We start from the raw sequence: 24,173 nt of genomic DNA on the forward strand, positions 1-24,173 counted from the left end.
TCTGCCTCCTGTCGTTAAGTCAATAATGCACCAATTGGTAAGCTCATCCTGAATCCCATATTCCTAACCTTACTAATGTACTTTGTACACTAATGATCTAGATGAAGGAACTGAGGCCATTCTGACTATGTTTGCAGATGATACAAAGATAGGTAGAGCAAGAGGCAGTATTGAGGAAATACTGCAGAAAGATTCAGATGGGTAAGCAGAGTGGGCAAAGAAGTGGCAGGTGGAGTACAATGTGTGAAAGTGTGAGGTCATGCACTTTTGTAGAAAGAATAGAGACAAGGATAATTTTCTATATGGGGAGAAAATTCAGAAATCTGAAGTGCGAAGGGACTTGGGAGTTCCAGTTCAGGATTCTCTCAAGGTAAACTTGCTCTGGTCAGACTACATTTAGAGTATTGTGAGCAATTTTGGGCTCCATACCTCAGGAAGGATGTACTGGCCTGGAGCATGTTCAGAGGAGGTTCACAAGAATGGTCCCAGGAATGAGAAGCTTAACATATGAGGAATGCTTGATGACTCTTGAGGGTCCATACTCGATGGAGTTTGGAAGGATGAGAGGTGATCCAATTGAAACTTACAGAATATTGAATGGCCTGGACAGAGAGGACATTGGGAAGATGTTTCCATTGATAGGAGAAACCAGGAACCAAGGGCGCAGCCTTAGAGGAAAGGGAAGACCGTTTAAAATGGAGTTAAAGAGAAACCTCTTCAACCAGAAAATGGTGAATCTATGGAATTCATTCCCACAGAAAGCTGTGGAGGCCAGGTCATTGAGCATATTTAAAACAGAGATAGATATTTGATTGTCAAGTGGATCAATGATTATGGGTAGAAAGCGGGCAAATGGGTTTGAAAAACTTATCAGCCATGTTCGAATGGCAGAGCAGATGCGGTCGACCGAATAGCCTAATTTCTGCTTCTGTGTCTTATAGTCTAATTAGTCTACCACGTGGAACCTTGTTTAAGGCTTTACTAAAATCCAAATAAACAATGTATGCTGCTATGTCATCACCAATCTTTTTGGTAACTTCCTGAAAAAACTCAATCCAGTTTGTCAGACATGATTTTCCTCACATAAAACTGTGGTGACTACCCCTATTCAATTTTGGTCTCCCTAAATTACCACAAATCCCATCTTTCGTAATCACCTCCAACAATTTACCCATAACTGAAGCCAGACTTATAAATCTATAGCTCTCCAGTTTCTCCTTCCAACCTTTCTTAAACAAAGGCACATTCGCCAAACCCCAGCCATCAAGCACCTCATACATGGTAATAGATGACACAAATATTTCTGCAAGGGGTCTCACAATTTCCTCCCTTGCTTCCCACAATGTGCTGAGATACATAGATCAGATCCCAGATTTTGTCCACTTTTATATTCTCTATGACCTCCCGAACATCCTCATCTGTAATCTGAACTGTTTTTAAAACATCAAAGTTTATTCCTCTATATTCTCAAGACTCAATTTCTTTCTCCGCAGTAAAAACTGATGTGAAATATTCATTTTAGTATCTTTCCCACCTTCTAGGAATCAACACAAAGATGATCTCCTTGACCTTTAAGAGGCCCTATACCCGCTTGCTGTGGTCAAATGGTCTCTTTGTGTGCTGATACAACTATATGACTTTGGCTCTTGGGATCAGACCAGTGTTAAATAATTGTATTCTAGGAATGTAGCACAGCATGAGTACTTAAAAAAGTACTTGGATGAGCATTTGAAGTGTAATAACATTCAAGGCTAAGGTCTACTGCAGGAAAGTGGAGGTGGTGTAGGTAGTTGTATATTTTTGGCAGGACAGATTTGATGGGCTGAAGGTCCTCTTCTGTACTGTATGATTCTACAGTCATGAGAAGGATGGAATCAGGATAGAATTTCTTGCTCTGTGGCTATTTTGATTTTTAGTCATCAGTTATCAAGTTGCTAACTTGGCATTTGATGTTTATCCGAGGCATGTCAGTGGCTTCCTATATGTTCACAGTTTGTACATGAATGTTGAACATATTTGGGGCAATACCACAGAGACATCTGTGATCATGGGTGATTTAGAAACAGGATGGGTGTTTACCAAATCACATTTCTAACATTTCATCAGTCTTTCCACCTAACTAACTAACCTGACTCTTCAATATTTCTAATGACGATATGATTCCACTCATGAAACCTCGCTAGAGTTTTTAATCAGTGTATCTCTTCACTTTCTCTGATATTATCAACATGTCTTACTTCTCAGTTCTAAAAAGAGGTTTCAATGTAAACTTATCCATTCCCTCACAGGAACTGTCAGTTTGCTGTGCTCTTCTGGCCTTTCCACTTTTCAGATTTACTTTGCCTCTTGCAGATGACACAAAAATAAGTGAAGGGACAGGTAGTGCTGAGGGAGCTGGGAGGCTGCAGAAGTACCTAGACATGGCAGGCAAATGGGCAAAGAAGTGGCAGTAGGAATACAATGTGGCAAAGTATAAGGTTATGCACTGTGGTAGGAAAAATAGAGGTGTACACTATTTTCTAAATGGAAAAAGGTTTCAGAAATCTGAAGTATAAAGGGATTTGGGAGTACTTGTTCAGGGTTCTCTTAAGGTTAACATGCAAGTTCAGTTGGCCATTAGGAAGGTAAATGCAATGTCAGCATTCATTTCAACAAGGCTAGATTACAAGAGCACAGTTTCAGTGCTGTAGCTGTATAAAGCTCTGGTCAGAATGCATTTGGAATATTTAGAGTAGTTTTGGGCCCCATATCAAAGGGAAGACATGCTGGTGTTGAAGGGGTCCAGAGGAGGTTTACAAGAATGATTTTGGGGATGAACGGGTTGTCATATGAGAAGTGGTTAAGAACTCTGAGTTTGTAATCAATGGAGTTTAGAAGGATAAGAGGAGGATGTGATTGAAACTTACAGAATACTGAGAGGCCTGGATAGAGTTCATAAAATATAGGAGCAGAATTAGGCCATTTGGCCTATCATGTCTGCTCCACCATTCGATCATGGCTGATATTCTCCTCACCCCCATTTTTCTGCCTTCCCTCCATATCCCTTCAACCCATTACCAATTAAAAATCTGACTAACTCCTCCTTAAATTTACTCACTATTCCAGCATCTACCGTACACTGGGGGAGCAAATTCCACAGATTCACCACACTTTGGGAGAAGTAGTTTCTCCTCAACTCTGCTTTAAATTTGCTACGCCTTATCCTAAAACTATGACCTCTAATCCTAGAATACCCCACAAGAGGAAGCATCCACTCTACGTCTATTTAATCCAAACCTTTTATCATCTTGAATACCTCAATTTGATCTCCCCCCACATTCTTCTAAATTCCAGAGAGTAAAGGCCTAAACTGTTCAATCTCTCTTCATACGATAAACCTCTCATCTCTGGGATCAATCTCATGAACTTCCTCTGAATTGTCTCAAATGCAACTACATCTTTCCTCAAATAAGGGGACCAAACCAGTGCACAATACTCCAGGTGCAGTCTCACCAATATCTTACATAGTTGCAACAATACTTTGTCTTACATTCTATTCCTTTAATCATAAAAGCCACCATCCCATTCGCTTTCTTTATTATCTGTTGTACTCACATGCTAGTTTTGTGCGACTCATGAATGAGTACTCTTTGCGCACAAGCACCCCGAAGTCTCTCCCTATTAAGATAATAGGTCGTCTTCCCATTTCCTTCGACCCAAATGAATGACCTTGCACTTATCCATGTTAAACTCTTTCTGCCATATTTTGTCTCCTAACGCATCTATATCTAAAGTTTGTGAGAAGATTTGTAGCTCGGGTGCTCATTGTTGTGGTTTTTCGCCGAGCTGGGAATTTGTGTTGCAGACGTTTCGTCCCCTGTCTAGGTGACATCCTCAGTGCGGGGGAGCTTCCTGTGAAGCGCTTCTGTGATGTTTCCTCCGGCATTTATAGTGATTTGTACCTGCCGCTTCCGGTTGTCAGTTCCAGCTGTCCGCTGCAGTGGCCGGTATATTGGGTCCAGGTCGATGTGCTTATTGATTGAATCTGTGGATGAATGCCATGCCTCTAGGAATTCCCTGGCTGTTCTCTGTTTGGCTTGTCCTGTAATAGTAGTGTTGTCCCAGTTGAACTCATGTTGCTTGTCATCTGAGTGCGTGGCTACTAAGGGTAGCTGGTCGTGTCATTTCGTGGCTAATTGGTGTTCATGGATGCGGATCATTAGCTGTCTTCCTGTTTGTCCTATGTAGTGTTTTGTGCAGTCCTTGCATGGGATTTTGTACACTACATTGGTTTTGCTCATGGGTATCGGGTCCTAGGGTATCATGATCGGCATATCGAAATCCATTTGTAAGGTTTTTATTTCCTCATTGCAATTTACAGTCCTGCCTATTTTTGTGTTGTCTGCAAATTTGGCTATAGAGCCTTCTATCCCTGTATCCAGGTCATTAATGTGGATTGTAAATAACTGGCGTCCAAGGATTGGATCCTGTGGCACCCATTAGTTACATCCTGGCATCCAGAAAAAAAACACTTATCCCAACTCTCTGTCTTCTGTCCATCAGCCAGTCATCTATCCAGGCTAATATATTTCTCAAGGAGAAAGTGAGGACTGCAGATGCTTGAGATCAGAGCTGAAAATGTGTTGCTGGAAAAGCGCAGCAGGTCAGGCAGCATCCAAGGAACAGGAGAATCGACGTTTCGGGCATAAGCATTCCTGAAGAAGGGCTTATGCCCGAAACGTCGATTCTCCTGTTCCTTGGATGCTGCCTGACCTGCTGCGCTTTTCCAGCAACACATTTTCAGCTAATATATTTCTCAAACCCATTCTTTTACCTTCTCCCTGTAGCCCTTGATCCATACTTGTGAATTAACCTTTTGTATGGTACCTTATCAAATGCCTTCCAGAAGTCCAGATAAATTACACCTACAACATCCTCATTATCCACTTTGCTTCTTACATCTTTGAAGAACTCTACCAAATTAGTCAAACAGGATACTGGTAATTGTAAGTCATTATGGTCTCAGACGGCCATATGCTGCTCTCTATGATTTGGATATGGAGAAAATGTTTCCACTAGTTGGAAAGACCAAGACCCAAGGGCACAGCCTCAGGGTGAAGGGATGACCCTTTAGAACTGATTTGAGGCAGAATTTGTTCAGTCAGAGGGTGGTGAATCTGTGAAACAGAAGGCTGTGGAGGCTAAGTCATTAACTGTATTTACGACTGAGATAAACACGTTCTTTATTAGTCGGAGGATCAAGGGCTACAGGGAGACAGTAAGAGAATGGGTTTGAGAAACATATCACCCATGATTGAATGGTAGAACAGACTTAATGAGTTGAATTGTCTAAATCTTCTCCTATATATTATGGTCTTTAAATGTCTGAAAGCATTTTTCGCAGGTTACATAATGGTGAAAATACATAGATAATTTGCAATATAAAGAATTCTGAGTGGCTGAGGGTTGTACAAAAACTTAAGGAGTGAAAGAACATTGTGGCAAGAAAAATGAGGAATTGAAAGACTATCACTTTGTACTAGGCACCCTCATTAACATCATTCTGATATTTAGCCATAATCTTAACAGCTCAGCACTTTAACTAAACATTAGTCTCAATTTCAAACCAAACTACATTTTTCCTAACTTGGATGTGCCTGTGTTGGACTGGGATGGACAAAGTTAAAAATCACACAACAGGTTATAGTCCAACAGGTTTATTTGGAAGCACTAGCTTTCAGAGCGCCGCTCCTTCATCAGGTGGTTGTGGAGAGTAAGATCATGCTCACAGAATGCATAGCGAAAAGAGTCCAGTGTCAAGGAATTGTGATACAGTAAACAATCTTAGATTAAAACTGTCTTCTTTTGTAATGAGATATGCTGGTTTCTGTTCTATGATATGTAAATCTCAGAACTTCTTTTAAATTACATTCTCAAGATAGCTCAGGTTTCGGCCTTGGACCTTCGGATGACCATCCTCCAAAGCGGACATAGGGACAAGCAATAACACAGTGTGACTGAGCAGAAGCTGACAGCAAAGTTCGGTACCCTTGGCCTCAACCAGGACCTTGGATTCATGTCATACTACAGGTGACCCCACTGCACGAAATAAACAGGCATACACGCACCCCGACATACTCTCACACCCACGCAGTCCCTCTCTCTCATGTGCACACATACAACCTCCCCCCCCCGCACTCACACAGACACACACCCTCTCAACCAAACTTACACACACTCTGTCACACTCACATGCACATTCATTCTGTCGCTCCTACATGCACACACATATTGGCTTATGGGGTGAATTTGTTTTTGCAGAATTACATTTTATTTTGCTCAAAAACTGCATGAATCCATGTAAATCTCAGTAAAACTATACAGAGTTTGACTGACATAGCAGTTGGACGCAGACAGACTTCGCACCTATTGGTTATAAAACTGAGCTCTCTTGAGAATGTTATTTAGAGTCATAGTCATAGAAATGTACAGCATGGAACCAGGCCCTTCGGTTCAACCTGTCCATACCGACCAGATATCCCAACCCAATCTAGTCCCACCTGCCAGCACCAGCCCTTATCCCTCCAAATCCTTCCTATTCATATACCCATCCAAATGCCTCTTAAATGTTGCAATTGTACCAGCCTCCACCACATCCTCTGGCAGCTCATTCCATACACGTACTACCCTCTGCGTGAAAAGGTTGCCCCTTAGGTCTCTTTTATATCTTTCCTCTCTCACCCTAAACCTATGCCCTCTAGTTCTGGATTCCCTGACCACAGGGAAAACACTTTGTCCATTTATCCTATCCATGCCCCTCATAATTTTGTAAACCTCTTTCACGTCACCCCCTCAGCCTCCGACGCTCCAGGGAAAACAGTCCCAGCCTGTTCAGCCTCTCCCTATAGCTCAAATCCTCCAACCCTGGCAACATCCTTGTAATCTTTTCTGAACTTTTTCAAGTTTCACAACATCTTTCCAATAGGAAGGAGACCAGAATTCCACGCAATATTCCAACAATGGTCTGACCAATGTCCTGTACAGCCGCAACATGACCGCCCAACTTCTGCACTCAATACTCTGACCAATAAAGGAAAGCATACCAAACGCCTTCTTCACTATCCTATCTACCTGCGACTCCACTTTCAAGGAGCTATGAACCTGCACTCCAAGGTCTGTTTGTTCAGCAACACTCCCTAGGACCTTACCATTAAGTGTATAAGTCCTGCTAAGATTTGCAACACCTTGCAGTTATCTGAATTAAACTCCATCTGCCACTTCTCAGCCCATTGGCCCATCTGGTCCAGATCCTATTGCAATCTGAGGTAACCTTCTTCACTGTCCACTACACCTCCAATTTTGGTGTCATCTGCAAATTTCCTAACTGTACCTCTTATGCTCGTATCCAAACCATTTATGTAAAAAGTAGAGGACCCAGCACCGATCCTTGTGGCACTCCACTGGTCACAGGCCTCCAGTCTGAAAAACAACCCTCCATTACCACCCTCTGTCTTCTACCATTGAGTCAGTTCTGTATCCAACTGGCTCGTTCTCCCTGTATTCCATGAGATCTGACTTTGCTAATCAGTCTCCCATGGGGAACCTTGTCGAACGCCTTACTGAAGTCCATATAGGTCACATCTACTGCTTTGCCCTCATCAATCTTCTTTGTTACTTCTTCAAAAAACTCAATCAAGTTTGTGAGACATGATTTCCCACGCACAAAGCCACGTTGACAATGCCTAATCAGTCCTTACCTTTCCAAATCCATGTACATCCTGTCCCTTTTAAAAGAAGCTCTGGGATTTACATATCAAAGAACAGAAAACAACATATCCCATCATAAAAGATGACAGTTTTAATCGAAGATTGTTTTTGATATCACATCTCCATAACACTGGACTCCTTTGGCTATAAACTCTGTGAGCACGATCTTATTGTCCACAACCACTTGATGAGGGAGCAGCACTCTGAAAGCTAGTGCTTCCAAATAAACTTGTTGGACTATAACCAGGTATTGTGTGATTTTTAATTACTTTTTCCTGACCAACATGTCACTTGTTATTCATTAGATATGATTTACAATTGTATACATACCTGTAAACCCATAATGTAGACCAGGGTTTTGTTTGTTATGGAAAACCTGCCCAGGATTTGCACCACTTGAACACTTGGAATGGAGAAGTAGAAAGGCACAAACAGAGCAAAGATGGGACCCAGACTATGAAGAAGGAAGAAAAATAACCACATTAATTTTACTTTTCATTCGTATAATGTTGTCATCACTGCCCATCCTTGATTAACCTTGGGAAGATGATCATGAGCTGTCTCTTCAGGAGAGGTGAGTGTTAATTTCAACAATTAATTAAAAGGTTTGCCACAATGACAACAGACTCACTTCTCTAAAGGATATTTGTGATTGAAAGTCATTATGGTCTCAGAGGGCCATATGCTGCTTTCCATTAAACAGAGACACAATGGCTGAGTTTAACCTGACAGCAACCAGGACTCAGGCAAGGGCCTGGGTTAAGGAGGTAGGATTCCTTTGCAACATCAGCTGGTATGGGAATTGAATTCACGATGTTGGCATCACTCTGCACTGCAAATCAGCCATGCAGCCAACTGGATGGAGCATCAAACAGTGACATGTTGGGCTGAATGCTGTGTTTCTATGCTGTACATTCTATGTCAGACCTTGGTTTCTTCAATAAACTTATGCCAACTTAAATTATTGCTAGATTTATTTAGAAAGAAAGTGCAAATCAAAAGGCTAACCATATTCAACAAGCCTAATATAAAACATAGATCTAATAACTGGGTTAAGTCATTCAACCCTTCAGCATCTCCTATAGCAACAGTTAAGAGAATAAACTTGATCTTTAGGAAAGAATTCTTTAACCAGAAAGAGGTAAATAGTATAAATACATTTAAGAGGAAGATTGGTAAGTAAATGAGGAAAGACATCGAAGGGAAAGTTGACAGGGTGAGATGTAGAAGGGTAGAGGAGTCTAATGTGAAGCATAAAAACCAGCATGGAATTATTGAACTAAATAGCCTGTTTCGGTGCTGCAATATTCTATGTCAAAATTTTGTGATCTTACCCTGTCAATGTTAGCAAATGCTATGTGTTATCATCTATGTTTCTTCTGTGTCTAAGCATTTAGTGTCTAATCATAATGCTTATACCTTCAGAGTTTCCTCTGTATATTTTAACTATCTGAATTTTCCATATTATTCAGATTTTAAAAAAGACCGTGTTTTGTAATGTAAGTTTATGTACTGAAGCATGTTCCTTGCACAAAGTTGCAGTGTCGGCCCAAATGAAAAAAGACGACAATTGTCGCAGCCATTTTTGTGTATCATCAGGATATCATGTTTGTCTTCTTGCATGTGCAAAGAAAATGTGCAATTTCAATTTCATTGAACCATACAGCAGTGGAGGACCTTTACTCCATCTGCCTTTACTCCATCTCCATAGCCAATTTGTCCATTTTCCTCTGTCTTTCACCACACATCGCAAACTTTTTCACCATCTAGTATTTATCCGTCTCTCTTGACAGCTATTACTAAATATTGCCTTTCACACAAAGCATTTCAGATCACAACAATAATTGGGCAACACTGTCTAACTCATTAGGCTTAGGATTTTTTGAATTAAGAGAGAGGAGTCTCAGATTCCATCAACTGTATTTGAACACAGGTTTTACAAGTGAAAGAAGTGTTTCAACTCAAACTACTTTAAATTTTTTTGTTTGTATTTCTGAAGTGCTGTGATAAGAAACAGACAATACTGAAACACTCAATCTGCTGGTTGATTTATAATTCTGGGCAATCTAATGCCACTCTCCTCATCTCAAAAGGTCCCAGCCATGACTCACTGGATTATTAAGTCATGAGTTCAAATCTATGCCAGAAAGTTGAGGACAAAATGCAGAACTGAGTGAGTGCTGCCTTGTTGAAGTTTGCTGACTTTCAGATTAAATTGAAACCCTCTAAGTGAGTACAAAAGAATCTGTGGTCACCATTTCATAGAAGAACAGGGGAACTCTCCCCAGAGTCTTGACCAACATTAATCCCTCAATCAACGTCACTCAACACAGCTTACCTAGTCATCAACACATGGTGGGATTTTGCTTTGTGCAAAATGTTTATTGGACGACCACTATTACAGCAACGACAGTGCATCAAAAACTTCACTGGCCATAAAGCAGTCCTGAGAATCCTTAAGTCAGGAAAGCTTCTGGAGAATAGCAAGTTCATTTTATCATTGAAAAATTGATGATTTTAGCCTGGTTTGCTGATTTTCTTGAATTAATTAATGTAAAAGAAAGGAGGTTATTTCAGTTGAGATGCAAACATAGAAATACAGTTTGTAAGGACAATATTTCAGAAATCACTGTGGTTAGTTGGCCAGCTAGGGCTTGATACAGAATTCAGTCGTGACCTTGCACCACTCTTCTCAACAGCAACAATGCCAATAATGTTCTGGGCTTTTTTTAATATATTGTCAGGACTAACTGAGATATATTTCTGGAAAGCAAGCCCCACTATCACTGGAACCAGAATAAATGTAAAACTTTGATTAAAAGACTAAATTCATCAATTCTATCTAACTGTCTAACTCGGGTGAAAAAGCTTTTCATCAAAAAGAAACAACTTTTTGTTAACATCAATTATTTTCCAGCCGATGGCAAGAAAAAAATATGAACTGTGAACATATAACTCTGTAACTTAAATTCTACCCCTTTTTAAAATTTGATTACAAATACAAAGAGATCCACAAAGAAATAAAACAAGCTATTAAGGATAGAAAAGGCAGGGAGGGGAAAACCAGGGACAAATAGTTTGGTAACACCATTCTGGACTACAGGAGTTGGCAAGTTGCTTCTGTTTGTTTTCTCCTTATGCTTTATTTCAGTAATTTCCTAATGCGAGAATGGTGTTTGTACACCAATGCTATCTTTCATTCATGGGTCGAGTATTTGCTCCTTTCAGTGTGTCTGAAGATGGTTTGTTTCCCCCCTTTTTCCTTTCAACAGGCAATTTACAGAGAATGCACTTTACAGAGTCAGAACTGCACTTGGGAAATTTTGTTAGTTCACCACACAGTCGCAACAAGCAGAGAGACTGAGATACTTTCTCTTGGCAGGTTAGAAGTTTCTGTTCTGGTTAGTGTTGCCACACTAGGGTAGTAGGTGCCTAGAACACGCTGCAAGGAATGGTAGAAGAGACAAAACACTGCAGATGCTGGAATCCAAAATAGACAGGCAGGACGCTGGAAGAACACAGCAAGCTGGGCAGCATCAGGGGCTGGAGAAGTTGACATTTTGGGTGTAACTTCTTCAGGAACGGTGGTAGAAGCAGATGTAATAGCAACATTTAAGAGGGATTTAGACAGATACGTGAACAGGCAGGGAATGGAGTAATAAGAATCGTGTGCAGACAGATGGCACAGTTTAAAATGGCTTCTCGGTCAACATGGACAAGGTGAGCCAAAGGGCCTGTTCCTGTGCTGTACTGTTCTGTGTTCTATACAATGTGGCCAAGGTCTAGTTGGTAGACAGAAGACTGGGAAAGTTTTAAGAATCAACAAAAAAAAGGTCAAAAAATTCTAAAGGAGGGCAAACTTGCAAGTATTATCAAGATTGATAGTGAGAGCTTCTTTAAATAAATAAAAAGGAAGAACCCAGGTCTCTTGGATAACGAGGTAGTAAAATAATGATGAGGAATTAGGAAATTGCAGAAGAGTTGAATAAATATATTAGGCCTATACTCTCTGGAATTTAGAAGAACGAGGGGAGATCAGATTGAGGTATTCAAGATGATAAAAGGTGTGGATAAAATAGACATGCAGCAGATGCTTCCTCTTGTGGGGCATTCTGCAACGAGAGGCCACAGTCTAAGGATAAGGGGTAGCAAAGTTAAAACAGAGTTGAGGAGAAACTACTTCTCCCAAAGGGTTGTGAAACTGTGAAATTCACTAACCCAAAGTGTAGTGGATGCAGGGATAGTGAGTAAATTTAAGGAGGAGTTAGACAGATTTTTAATTGGCAATGGGTTGAAGGTCTATTGAGAGAAGGCAGGAAAATTGGGGTGAGGAACATATCAGCCATGATCGAATAGTGGAGCAGATTAAATGGGCCGAATGGCCTGATTTTGCTCCTATATCTTATGAACTCATGAAATACTTTGTGTTCGTCTTCAATAGAAGACAGTGATGACAATCCAAAAATACTAAATAATCAAGGGGCAAAAAGGGGGAGAGGAAATAAATAGAAAACTATAACTAGAGAAAAACTAGGGAACTTCATGAAACTAAAAGCTGACAAGTCCCCTGGACCTGATGGGTTGCATCTTTTGCCATTTTTAGTCCACTGCTCAAAAAATAAAAGTAGTCTAAAGATTTATTGTGTGAAATGTTAAAGAAAATAAATAACAGCCTGCATTTTTAAGTGATGAAAAATTAGAGTTCATGAAAGTGAGACAGTGAAAGGGAAGACGGAAAGGCAAAACAAAAGAAGAGAAAAAAAGAGAGGATTGAGGAAGAGAGAAATGAAAGAGGAGGATGAATGAGGACGCCAATTAATTTGGGGGTGGGCGGGGGCAGGATTCATGGCCACGGATACTGAAGATACTCAGTCGACAATTTGTAGCAATTTTCTGTGACTTTATTGAGATTGATCAGCAACAGCAATTTGAATCAGATACATTAATTAATTTGACAAATAAAGTATACAACTGTGACAGACGTGAACACTTTATTGATCCCAAAGCTGTTCTATAGAATGGAGGAGCAGGGGTTGTGGTATTGGAGTAGGACGGTGTTGGTCTCTGATGTGATTTAGTCTTTGGCAGCATCTGCCATCATTCTTCCCTCAGTTTGATGAAGGGGAACTCCTCGTCTTTGCTACAGAAAATGGCTCAGTCCCTGGATCCTCTCCACCCGACTCCTTCCACTCACCCCGGTTGTTATCTCTTATTTTTAGAGGGGGTGACAATCTATGTTTCGTCGGTCACCCTTTCAGCCAGAGATCAAGGACAGATGCAAGAATGACCACTATGCCCTTTCCCACCTCCATTTGAAAGTTTGTTTTATTAATTAAAACAACAAGACTTATTTTCCCTCTAGAGGCATGGCATTCATCCACAAACTCCATCAACAAACACATCAACCTGGACCCAATATACCAACCACTACAGCGGACGGCTGAAACTGACAACCGGAAGCGACAGGGACAGACCACTATAAACACCGGAGGAAACATCAAAGAAGCGCTTCGCAGGAGGCTCCCAAGCACTGATGATGTCGCCTAGCCAGGGGATGAAACGTTTGCAACAAAAACTTCCAGCTCGGCGAACAGAACCACAGCAGTTTAATAAGGTCTCAAGCTGCTCTGAAACTATTCAATTTGAAATATGAGAAGAACTCAGTTTTAAAAGGGACCAAATTTACAATATGTTGTTTGAATATGAGAACATGTTGAAGGAAATAAACACTCAGAACAGAGGAGGTTTGAGAGGTGAGTCTAATTGCTCAGGCTATATCCCCAGTAAAAAATAAGGTGAAGTGAATAGATACGCAGAGAAATAGGGAAGGTCATCCAAAGTATAGGTGAAGAGGAATTCTTCAAAAGTCAAAGAATCTATGAATTATCCTTTCATTTATGACTCATCACTCATATAACACAAGGTTCTCCAACAGCCCAGTTACGTGAAGAGATTAGTCATGCAACTCAAAGTGACCAAGCCTTACAAGAAACACATCTGCTGTTTAATGGACAGTCAAAAATGGAATGAGTGGGTGGGGAAAATGTCATCTGCCTCATTACATCCTCAGATTAGGAATCCAGTAATTACCTACGAAAGAAATGGCAGTAGGACAGAACTGCAAATGAAAAGATGTTTCCTCAGGAATGATTCATCATCGCTGATTTCTAACCATGTAAAATACATCTCATTCTGATCAAAGAATTCACCTCAACCAAATATACAGTGTCAGTCACCCACTCAGAAACTCAACTACAAAGACACATGGACTGTCTCTTCCATGTCTGTAAGCTGTTATTCTTGACTTATGTCCAGAAAATCATGGTCCAGAGACATGGTGTACATTTCCTGATCACACTAAATAACACCACTCCAACTGCTTAAACACATTCTGCTACCTCAGGTTAACAGTGATAGGTAGTCACTCCCTTGATATAGAAATTGGCATACAGAGAGGAAAGGAGGGTCACTGGACTTGAAACACTAGGTCTGTTTCTTTCTACACAGATGCTGCCAGATCTGCTGAGTTTCTCCAGCAATTTGTGTTTTTGCTCTACTCATCACATCCTGCCAAACATAAAAACACATTTATGCATACTTTGTCATGTATTAGCCAGCCAATCTTCTATTCATACTAATATGGCTCTCCCTACACCATGTGCTTGTAGTCTGCATAGTAATCTTTGATATTGTACCTTGAAATCCAAGTACAGTCTATCCATAGATTTGCCCTTTATCCCACGCATGTTAATCTTCAGAGAGCTCCAATGAATTGGTTAAAGCAAATTTCCCTTTGACAAAATCTTTTCCTTCAGCTTACTAAGTGCACAGCTCTAACAACCTGAATGATTGATCCTAATACAGGATCCATCAGAATCAAGAAGCTCACGAGCCTATAGTTTCCTGCTTTCTGCCTCCCTCTCTTCTTGAATAGAGGAGTTATATTATATTTGCTATTTTCTAATCTTATGAAACCTTTCCCAAATCTGGTGAATTGTGGAAAGTTAATACCAACACATCTAATATCTCATTAGACACATTTTGTAGGGTATGGGATGAAGTCCATCCAGACCCTGAGACTTGCCAGCCCACAATTCTATCATCTTTCCCAGTACCACTTGCCTAGCGATTGTAATTTCACTAAGTTCTTCTTGTACTCTATCTCCTGATTTTTCATTACGATGGAATTTTTTTTTTGTATTCTCTATAGCGAAAAGCAAAATATTTATTCATTTCATGAACCATTGCCTTAGTATCTACAATAATCCCCATTCGCACTGTGTAGAGGACCAACATTTATATTATTCTTTTTTCTCTTTTTAGACATCTGTAGAAACTCTTATCATCCATTCCAAAATTTCAAACCAGGTTCCACTCCGATTCTAATTTCTTTCTGATTCATGGTTTAGTCATTCTCTGCCATTCTTTACATTTTGACCAATCATCAGACCTGCCATTCGTCTTCATCCAATTAGAAGTTTTTCCTGTAAGTTTGATGCTTTTCCGAACCTCTTTAGTTAACCAAGGATGGTGGCAGCTCTCTTGGGATTTTTCCCTATAGTAGAGGTATCCTTATTCTGAAACACAGCCTCAAATGTCTGTCACTATGCCTCTATTGATCTATCACCTATCCTATTATCTCAGCTCACTTCTGCAAGTTCATCTTTCATAGCCAAATGGTTGCCCATATTTAAGTTTAAAATGCCAATCTTAGACCCTCTGTTCTCCATTTCAAATTGAGTGTAAAGTTCAATCGTATCGTGGTCGCTGACACCTAAGGGTACCTTTACACTGAGTTCATTAATTAATCCAGTGACATTTCACAATACCAAGTCTAGTATAACCCACTTTCTGGTTATTTCCAGAACCCGATGCTATAAGGACCTATCATAGAATCAAAGAATCCCTACAGTTTGGAAACAAGTCCACACCAACCCTCCGAAGAGTAACCCACCTAAACCCATTCCCCTACTCAATTACTTTACATTATCCCTGATTAATACACCTAACATATACATCCTTGAACACTACAGCATGGCCAATTCACTTAACCTGCACATCTTTGGAAGTGGGAGAAACTGAAGCACCAGAGGAACCCAACGGAGACACAGGGAGAATGTGCAAACTCCACACAGACAGATGTTAAGATCTAGATGCATTATCTGAAAGGGTGGTGGAATCAGATTCAATAGAAATTTTCAAAAGGCAACCGGATATGGACTTGAAAAGCATTATGTATAATAGAGCTGAGGGTGTAGGATCAAATTGGATCCAACGTGCTACCGTAGGTAGTCACAATGGACCATACAGTATCTTACAGCATAGATTGAGGCTAAATCCAAATTATATATCATATCTTTATAAAAAAAATCAAACTTTCCTGGGGAGGGCAGTTCAAAATTAGAGGGTATTGGTTTATGGTGAGGGGGGAAAGATTTAAAAGGGACATAAAGGGCAGCTTTTTCATGCAGAGGATGGTGCATGTATAGAATGCGCTGCCAGAGGAAGTGGTGGAGGCTGGTACAATAACAATATTTAAAAGGCATCTGGACGGATACGTGAATAGGAAGGATTTAGAGCAATATGGGCCAAGTGCTGGAAAATGATACTAGATTAATTTAGGATATCTCATTGGAATGGATGAATTGGAGCAAAAGATCTGTTTCCTTGCTGTACAAGTCCTTGACTCTAAGTTTGTCTTAGTTCCTGTCTTTTCAATACAGCCATATTTATTTTCAACTTCAAATATTTATCTAATTTTGTTTTTGTAAGTTACCATTAATCTGCATCTACAGTCTTTTCAATCATCTTCACGTTCCATAAATGTCTTCAAGTTATTTATATTTTTTTTACTGGGTCTCTTATTATGTCATGGAAGCATCTGTATACAAGTTAAACACTTTGCTGGCATTCTGCTTTATTGCATTCACATGTTTTGATCCCATCTGATGGTAACACTAGTCAAGTCAGATCCTAGAGTGAAATGTGGCTTGATTGACTTCAAATTTTATTTTTAGAATTTCTTTACGGGTGGTGGTCAGTCATTCAAAATATTCACTTTTAATAAGAGGTTTAATAATAGGGTGGCACGGTGGCTCAGTGGTTAGCACTGCTGCCTCACAGCACCAGGGACCCAGGTTCTATTCCAACCACGGGTGATTGTCTGTGTGAAGTCTGCACATTCTTTCTGTGTCTGTGTGGGTTTCCTCTGGGTGCTCTGATTTCCTCCCACATCCAAAGATGTGCAGGCCAGGTGATTTGGCCATGCTAAATTGCCATAGCCAGGGCTGTGTAGTTTAGATGCATTACTCAGCATCAATTAGAGTAATAGGGTAGGAGAATGGGTCTGAGTAGATTACTCTTCGGAGGATCGGTGTGAACCTGTTGGGCCAAAGTGCCTCTTTCCACACTGTAGGGATTCTATCATCTATTCTATAAACTAAACCCAATCATAGTCAGCTACTTATTCCATGACTTTCCCTCCACCATAAGGTCAGAAGTGGAGATGTTTACAATTGATCACACAATGTTCAGCACCATTCATCACTCCTCAGATAGTGAAGCAGTTTATATCCATATGCAGGAAAACATTCAGGTTTAGGCTGACCAGTGGCAACTAACATTCATGCCACACAAATGTCAGGCAATGACCATCACCAATCACCATCCCTTAACATTCAATGGTGAGCCCATCTCTGAATTCCCATCTTCAACATACTGGATGTTACCATTGGCCAGAACTGGACCAGTCATTTAAATACAATGGCTACAAGAGCAGGTCAAACATAAGGAATACTGCAGTGAGTAACTCACCTCCAAACTCCACAAAACCTGTCTACCATCTACAAAGCACACCTAAGGAATGTGATAGAATAATCCCCACTTGTCTGAATGAGCGGAGCTCCTACAAAACTTGAGAAGCTTGAAACTATTGAGGACAAAGCAGCCCATTTATTTGGTACCACATCCACAAGCATCCACTCCCTCCATCATGAAGGCTAAGTAGCAACAATGTATACCATCTACAAGACGCTCTGCTGAAATACATCAAAGATCCTTAGAGAGCACTTTCTAAGCACTACCATTTAGAGATATAAGGGCAGCAGATACATAGTTCCCCTCCAAGCCACTCATGATTTTGACTTGAAATTACATCATCGTTCCTTCACTGTCACTGGGTCAAAATCCTGGATTCCCTCCCTAACAACACTGTGGGTCTACCTGAAGCACAAGGACTGAGCAGTTCAAGAAGACAGCTGTCCATCTTCTCAAGGGAAACCAGGGATGGCCAATAAATGCTGGCCTGACCAGTGATGCCTATGGCCAAAATAAAAATGAACTAGGTGATACAAAAACTGTTTGAAACAGTCTTATTACATAAAGCAGAAATAAAGATTCAATCCTCAACAATAACATTAAAGGCATTCAAACCTCATTGATGGGTCACTCCAATTTCCATTCTGTTCAGTTAGAATAACTGTCATCAGTTTATTTTTGGCAAATTTTTAATTTCACATAATGTTATTTTCTTTAGTTTATGTCTCTTTAACAAGTTGTTAACATTTGTTAATAAACATGGGTTAATTAAACTCTTGTCTCCACCATCGTCTTCTCCTGGAGTTTTCTTCTAAGCAACTCAGCACTTCTTCCCTAGCGCTGTTGCTTTGGAGACTGTTATTAACAGCAATTGTCTCTGAATGAAGTTACACTCTACCGGACTTCTTCTGGAATGTTCTGATCTTCTGTATTACTGGACTCCGGTCACTAAGGAACAACTGCTCTTTTTCTCTTCTCTACACCTTTTTCTCATGCACTAAACTATTCAACTCAAGGGTCTTAAAGACTTCATTCAAAGGCTGGTAGAGAAAACAAATCTCCAGACACCTTGATACCATGCACAGAACAAATTTAAATTGAAACCACCAATTACGCCCTGCACGACACACAGTATAGAAATTCTTAACGCTCTGCATCATTTTGCTACTTTTGACGCAAGTTTCCAAACAATAAATATATATTATGAACTTTCATCACAATGTGTCTTTCTCTCCTTTAGTCTAATTATTTCCTAATTAAATTGGAATTGCCAATCTATATTGGAAACAAACTATTTTATAATATATTTACTATACATAACTGAATAAGCACCTAAACACAGCACAGTGCTTAGCACTGCTGCCTCACAGCGCCAGAGACCGGGGTTCAATTCCTGCCTCAGGTGACTGACTGTGTGGAGTTTGCACATTCTCCCCGTGTCTGCGTGGGTTTCCTCCTGGTGTTCCGGTTTCCTCCCACAGTCCAAAGATGTGCAGGTCAGGTGAATTGGCCATGCTAAATTGCCCGTAGTGTTAGGTTAGGGGTATAGGTGGGTTGCGCTTCGGCGGGTCGGTGTGGACTTGTTGGGCCGAAGGGCCTATTTCCACACTATAAATAAGCTAATCTAATCTAATCACAACCTCTTTATTCAAAAATCAAGCAGTTAGTAATGGAATTAGTTTTTTTTAAAAAATCTAGTGTTTGCGCAAAGTAATCCAAGATCAAGTTTAGCAATGATCAGAGTAAAGGAAGTATCCCATCTTGGAAGTATTCTATGAACTTTTCACTTTGGCCCTTACTGCCAATTTGATTTTTCCAGTTTATATTAGATTAAATTCACCCATCATTATTATCATCCCTGTATCACAAGCAGTCAATATTTCATTTTGGATATTTAACCCAACACTGCATTGTTGCTCATGGGTCAGCTGAGCACCTCTACTAGTGACTTCTATTCTCTAGTGTTTCTCATCTCCGCTCAAATGAGTCCAAATTCTGATTGCCTGAACTATGGTTATCTTTAACTAGTGCACAAATGCCATTTTTGATTAAAAATCCTACTCCTCCACATTTACCGAGCTTCTAAGTTTCCTCTCCTTGAATGTCATATACACTTCAATATTTAAGACCCAATCCTTGTCAAAATGTAACCCCATGTCTGTAATTGTTATCAGATCATATTTATTTCAAGGTAGTTGCCCACAGTTGTCAGTGTCAGCAAATTCTGCTTTCAATGTGTGCTATCAATTTGTTTACCTTATTATTGATGCTACATGCATTCAAGTACAGAGACTTTGGCTTTGTTTCATCTAGTCTTAACTGAAGCTCAACATTTCTATCTTGTTGACACATTACATACTTTTCCAAGCAAGACACAAACACTAAAGCAGCAGTCTTAGAGGCAGAACTGTCAAGTGCACTGGCATCCATGAACCAAAGCGGCAGCTTCTTTGTATCAGGCATGTCTGCAGGATGGAAAATGTTTGCACACCCAAGACCTTTCCACATAATGATACAGCCAGATCCCAGATAACCAATGCAGCATTCAACACTCCACTTCAAGGATGCTTGCAAGTGTGATCTGAATGGCCTAAATATTGAATATTGCATCTTGGAGTCACAAAATGATGACCAAGAAAATTTGTCAGCTTTTCTTGATTATATGCGTGCATATCCAAGGTGGGACTTGAACAAAAACTCTTCTGATTCAGAAATAAGAGTGGTACCAAGTGAACACATGGAAGTTTGCAGTGTGAGTCCTTACATTTGCCACTTCACTCCAATCTCATTAAAGCCCTCTGGGCATGCCAAGTGATGTTCAGCAAACTTTACTGTTGGTGAACCATGCTACGCACAGATTAGTTGCCGTGTTTCCTGTACTACAACAGTGAATAAACTACAAAGAAAGTGGATAAATGACTATAAAGCTCTTTTGGATACACACAACTCATGAAAGGTGTTGCAGAAATCTAAATCTTTCTATCACACACACACTTATGTTCCAGAACCTCTATCAGTTCTTAAATGGATTACAGACCTGACCAAACCAGATGTGCAGAGTAAGTCCCTGATGGGGTAAATTATATTTTTAAATCTTTCTGCCATTTACATCTATCCCAATGTGAAGTAATTCAAATGATGATGGTCAAAAACAAATGAATTACAAAAGTTTTGGGTTTTCAGGTGAATCTTAACAGAGCAGAAAGAGGTAGAAAAGTTTAGCTGTCAATTCCAGAGCTTTGATCATTAGCAGCTGAAGGCACGACCATTAAAGATGGTGTGATTAAATTCATTGATGTACAAGAAGCCAAAATTATAGAGGTGCAGAGATCTTAGAGCACTGTTAGGTTAAAGAAGGTCACAGAGATAGGCAGTGTAGAAGTCATGGAGGGATTGAAAATCAAGAATGAAAATGAGACAACTGAGGTACTGTCGGTCCGGGATCTAATATAGGTCAAGTGATCAGTGCTTTCTTTGGCCACCTACAGTTGGAAGGATACCTGAAACTGAAAATCAACCATGTTGGTTCAAAGCTGGATTCTCAAATGGTTATGGTTGCAATGCCTCTGTAAACACTCAAGGCATGTTCATTCATTGAGCTACCATCTAACTTTGATTATACCTAAAAATTATTTCATGTCAAACTCACTATTCCAAATTAGTAGACAAAATGCCAGGATCACCATTGAGTAAACGCTCCTGAAGAAGGGCTTATGCCCAAAACGCCGATTCTCCTGTTCCCTGATGCTGCCTGACCTGCTGCGCTTTTCCAGCAACACATTTTCAGCTCTGATCTCCAGCATCTGCAGACCTCACTTTCTCCCTAAAGGAGTTGGGGGTCATGTTGTGGCTGTACAGGACATTGGTTAGCCCACTATTGGAATACTGAGTGCAATTCTGGTCTCCCTGCTTTAGGAAAGATGTTGTGAAATTTGAAAGGGTTCAGAAAAGATTTACAAAGATGTTGCCAGGGTTGGAGCGTTTCAGCTACTGAATTGAGAGGCTGTTTTCCCTGAAGCTTCGGAACCTGAGGGGTGACCTTACAGAGGTTTATTAAATCATGAGGGGCATAGATAGGGTAAATAGACACTGTCTTTTCCCGGGGTGGGGAGGAGTCTAAAACTAGAGGGCAAAGGTTTAAGGTGAGAGGGGAAAGATTTAAATGGGAACTAAAGGACAACCTTTTTATGCAGAGGTTGGTGCGTGTATGGAATGAGCTGCCAGAGGAAGTGGTGGAGGCTGGTACAATTACAACACTTAAAAGACACCTGGATGGGGGTATATGTATAGGAAGAGTTTAGAGGGAGGTGGGCTAAATGCTGGCAAATGGGACTAGATTTATTTAGGATACCTGGTCAGCATGGACGATTTGGACCGAATGGTTTGTTTCCGTGCTGTATTTCTCTGACTCGAAAACCGCAGCAGTGTGAGACACTGAAACTTTGTGCTTAAAGTAAAACAAAATATTTACCAGGAATTGAGTTGCAGCCTAATACTTGAATTATTCAAGAAATAAAACTGTCAAATCTATGCTGTTGTAATGATGCAATTACAGTGCTTTAAAGCTCATTCAGAAGAGATTATGATTATCATAAATTCACCTATCTGATACAAAACATAATTGTTCTGCTTGTGCTGATAACTACATGTTAAACAGGATTATTTTGTGTTGCGCATCTCTCAAATTACCTATCACAGACTCTTGCTCTCACTAATGTGCATGGAATAGCTGGACAGATTGGAAGTCAGATTCATTATGAGAATTATGTTTTTAAAATTTTCATTGTGTACCGATCTCAATAAAAATAAAGTTGTGAATAAATCCACATGAAATTAGAAGTATGACATCCAGAGCATGCTATTATACAGGGCAGTGAAGAAAAAGGTACAGATTTGGTTTTATTGGGGGTGTGAACAGGGGATGTCTATGAACTTTAATGTATACAGGCGTGCAGCACAATGTCAAGAAACCAAATGCTTACAGCGTGGGGCAAGTGGAAGCACCCAAGGATAGCATAAGGATAAAATCAGATAACAATGTGATAAAGACATTGATTGGGGATTTTGGTACCAGAGGGAGAGCACTGAAAAAGGTAGACGCAGCATACCCCACTTTTTTTTGTCCAGACAAAAAGTACCCCAGTTTACTCAGTGTTTCACATTAGTTAGAACTTCTCAGTTCTGTGATGCTTGTCTTTGCACCTTCTCCAATCCTCCTGCATCCTCCAGAAATTTACAGAGGCCCCAGAATTAAAGTTGGCAGCTAGACATGGAACAAGTCTGCATCTCAGTAATAATATGCTATTGGCAAACTAAATTAGTGGAAGATGGGACTTACACCCATCAGTGACAGGAGATCCACCCTCTGCAACCGCTACCAATCTGATTGAATGGCAGCTCCAGACTTCACAGAAGGGCCAGACTTCAATGGAGGACAATGCTGGGACTATAATTAGTCCCATGCTGTGGGCTCTGTTGAGCTCCGGTATATATAAGACACATTGGGTGTTAGGCTTTAATGAATTTGGGGGTCCATGCAATTAGGAATTGTTCTGCCTATGCACAAAGGGCACTTTGCACAGATAGCCCTCTTTCATTCCAACACTTGTTATGCCTGTTCTTAACTTCTGGAGTTCCAAAGAAGAGTCCTTCCAAATTTGCTTCTCTCACCACAGAGGCTGCCAGACCTGTTGAGCTTCTCCAGCATTTTCTCATTTTAGTTTAGAAAGTAGACTGCCGGCCTTTAGGTCAAAGGAAATGGAGTATCAAAATAGGGAGGCCTTGAAAAAAATATAGAAGGCATCAGCCGGACCACTGCTGGAATACAGTGACCAGTTTTGTCCTCTCCCTTATCTAAAGAGAGCTATAGTAGCTTTGGAGTCTTTTTTGCAAGGTTTGTAGCTCAGGTTGAGGTTTAGGATGCAGGTTTGCTCGCTAAGCTGTAGGTTTGATATCCAGACATTTCATTACCTGGCTAGGTATCATCATCAGTGGCGACCTCCAAGTGAAGTGAAACAAAGCTGTTGTCTCCTGCTTTCTATTTATATGTTTGTCCTGGATGGGGTTCCTGGGGTTTGTGGTGGTGTTATTTCCTGTTCATTTTCAGAAAACAAACAGGAAATAACATCACCACAAACCCCAGGAACCCCATCCAGGACAAACATATAAATAGAAAGCAGGAGACAACAGCTTTGCTTCGCTTCACTTGGAGGTCACCACCGATGATGTTACCTAGCCAGGTAATGAAATGTCTGGATATTAAACCTACAGCTCAGCAAGCAAACCTACACCGTAAGCTTTGGAGTCATTGGAGAGAAGGTTCTGTTGGTTGGTCTCGGGCTTAGAGGGACTATGTTATTCGGAGACCTTGAGTAGGTTTGGCCTGTACTCCTTGGAGTTTGGAAGAATAAGAGGTGACCTTATTGAAACATAAAGATTCTTGGGGGACTTCAGTGAGTGATGTGTAAAGGTTTCCTCCCCTTGTGGGGTAGTCTAGAATCAAAGGGCATCACTGCAGAATAGGTGGTTGCACAAGACAAAGATATTTCTTCCCTTAGAGGATAATAAATCTGTGGAATTCTTGACCACAGAGGGCTGCTGAGGCTGGGTTA

The 24,173-nt window shown here is 40.4% G+C and overlaps 1 protein-coding gene across 1 annotated transcript in view; it reads right to left on the bottom strand.

Annotated features, from left to right (window-relative positions):
- The window catches only part of ubac2 (UBA domain containing 2), a 227,214-nt gene that overhangs the window by 101,389 nt on the left and 101,652 nt on the right, over nt 1-24,173 (bottom strand). The window contains exon 6 of the mRNA XM_043692678.1: nt 8,077-8,200. Within this exon, the coding sequence (XP_043548613.1) occupies nt 8,077-8,200 (124 nt within the window). The remainder of the gene's footprint in view (nt 1-8,076; nt 8,201-24,173) is intronic.

This window comes from Chiloscyllium plagiosum, chromosome 6, assembly GCF_004010195.1.
Source record: "Chiloscyllium plagiosum isolate BGI_BamShark_2017 chromosome 6, ASM401019v2, whole genome shotgun sequence".
In the NCBI taxonomy this organism is placed as follows: Eukaryota; Metazoa; Chordata; class Chondrichthyes; order Orectolobiformes; family Hemiscylliidae; genus Chiloscyllium; species Chiloscyllium plagiosum.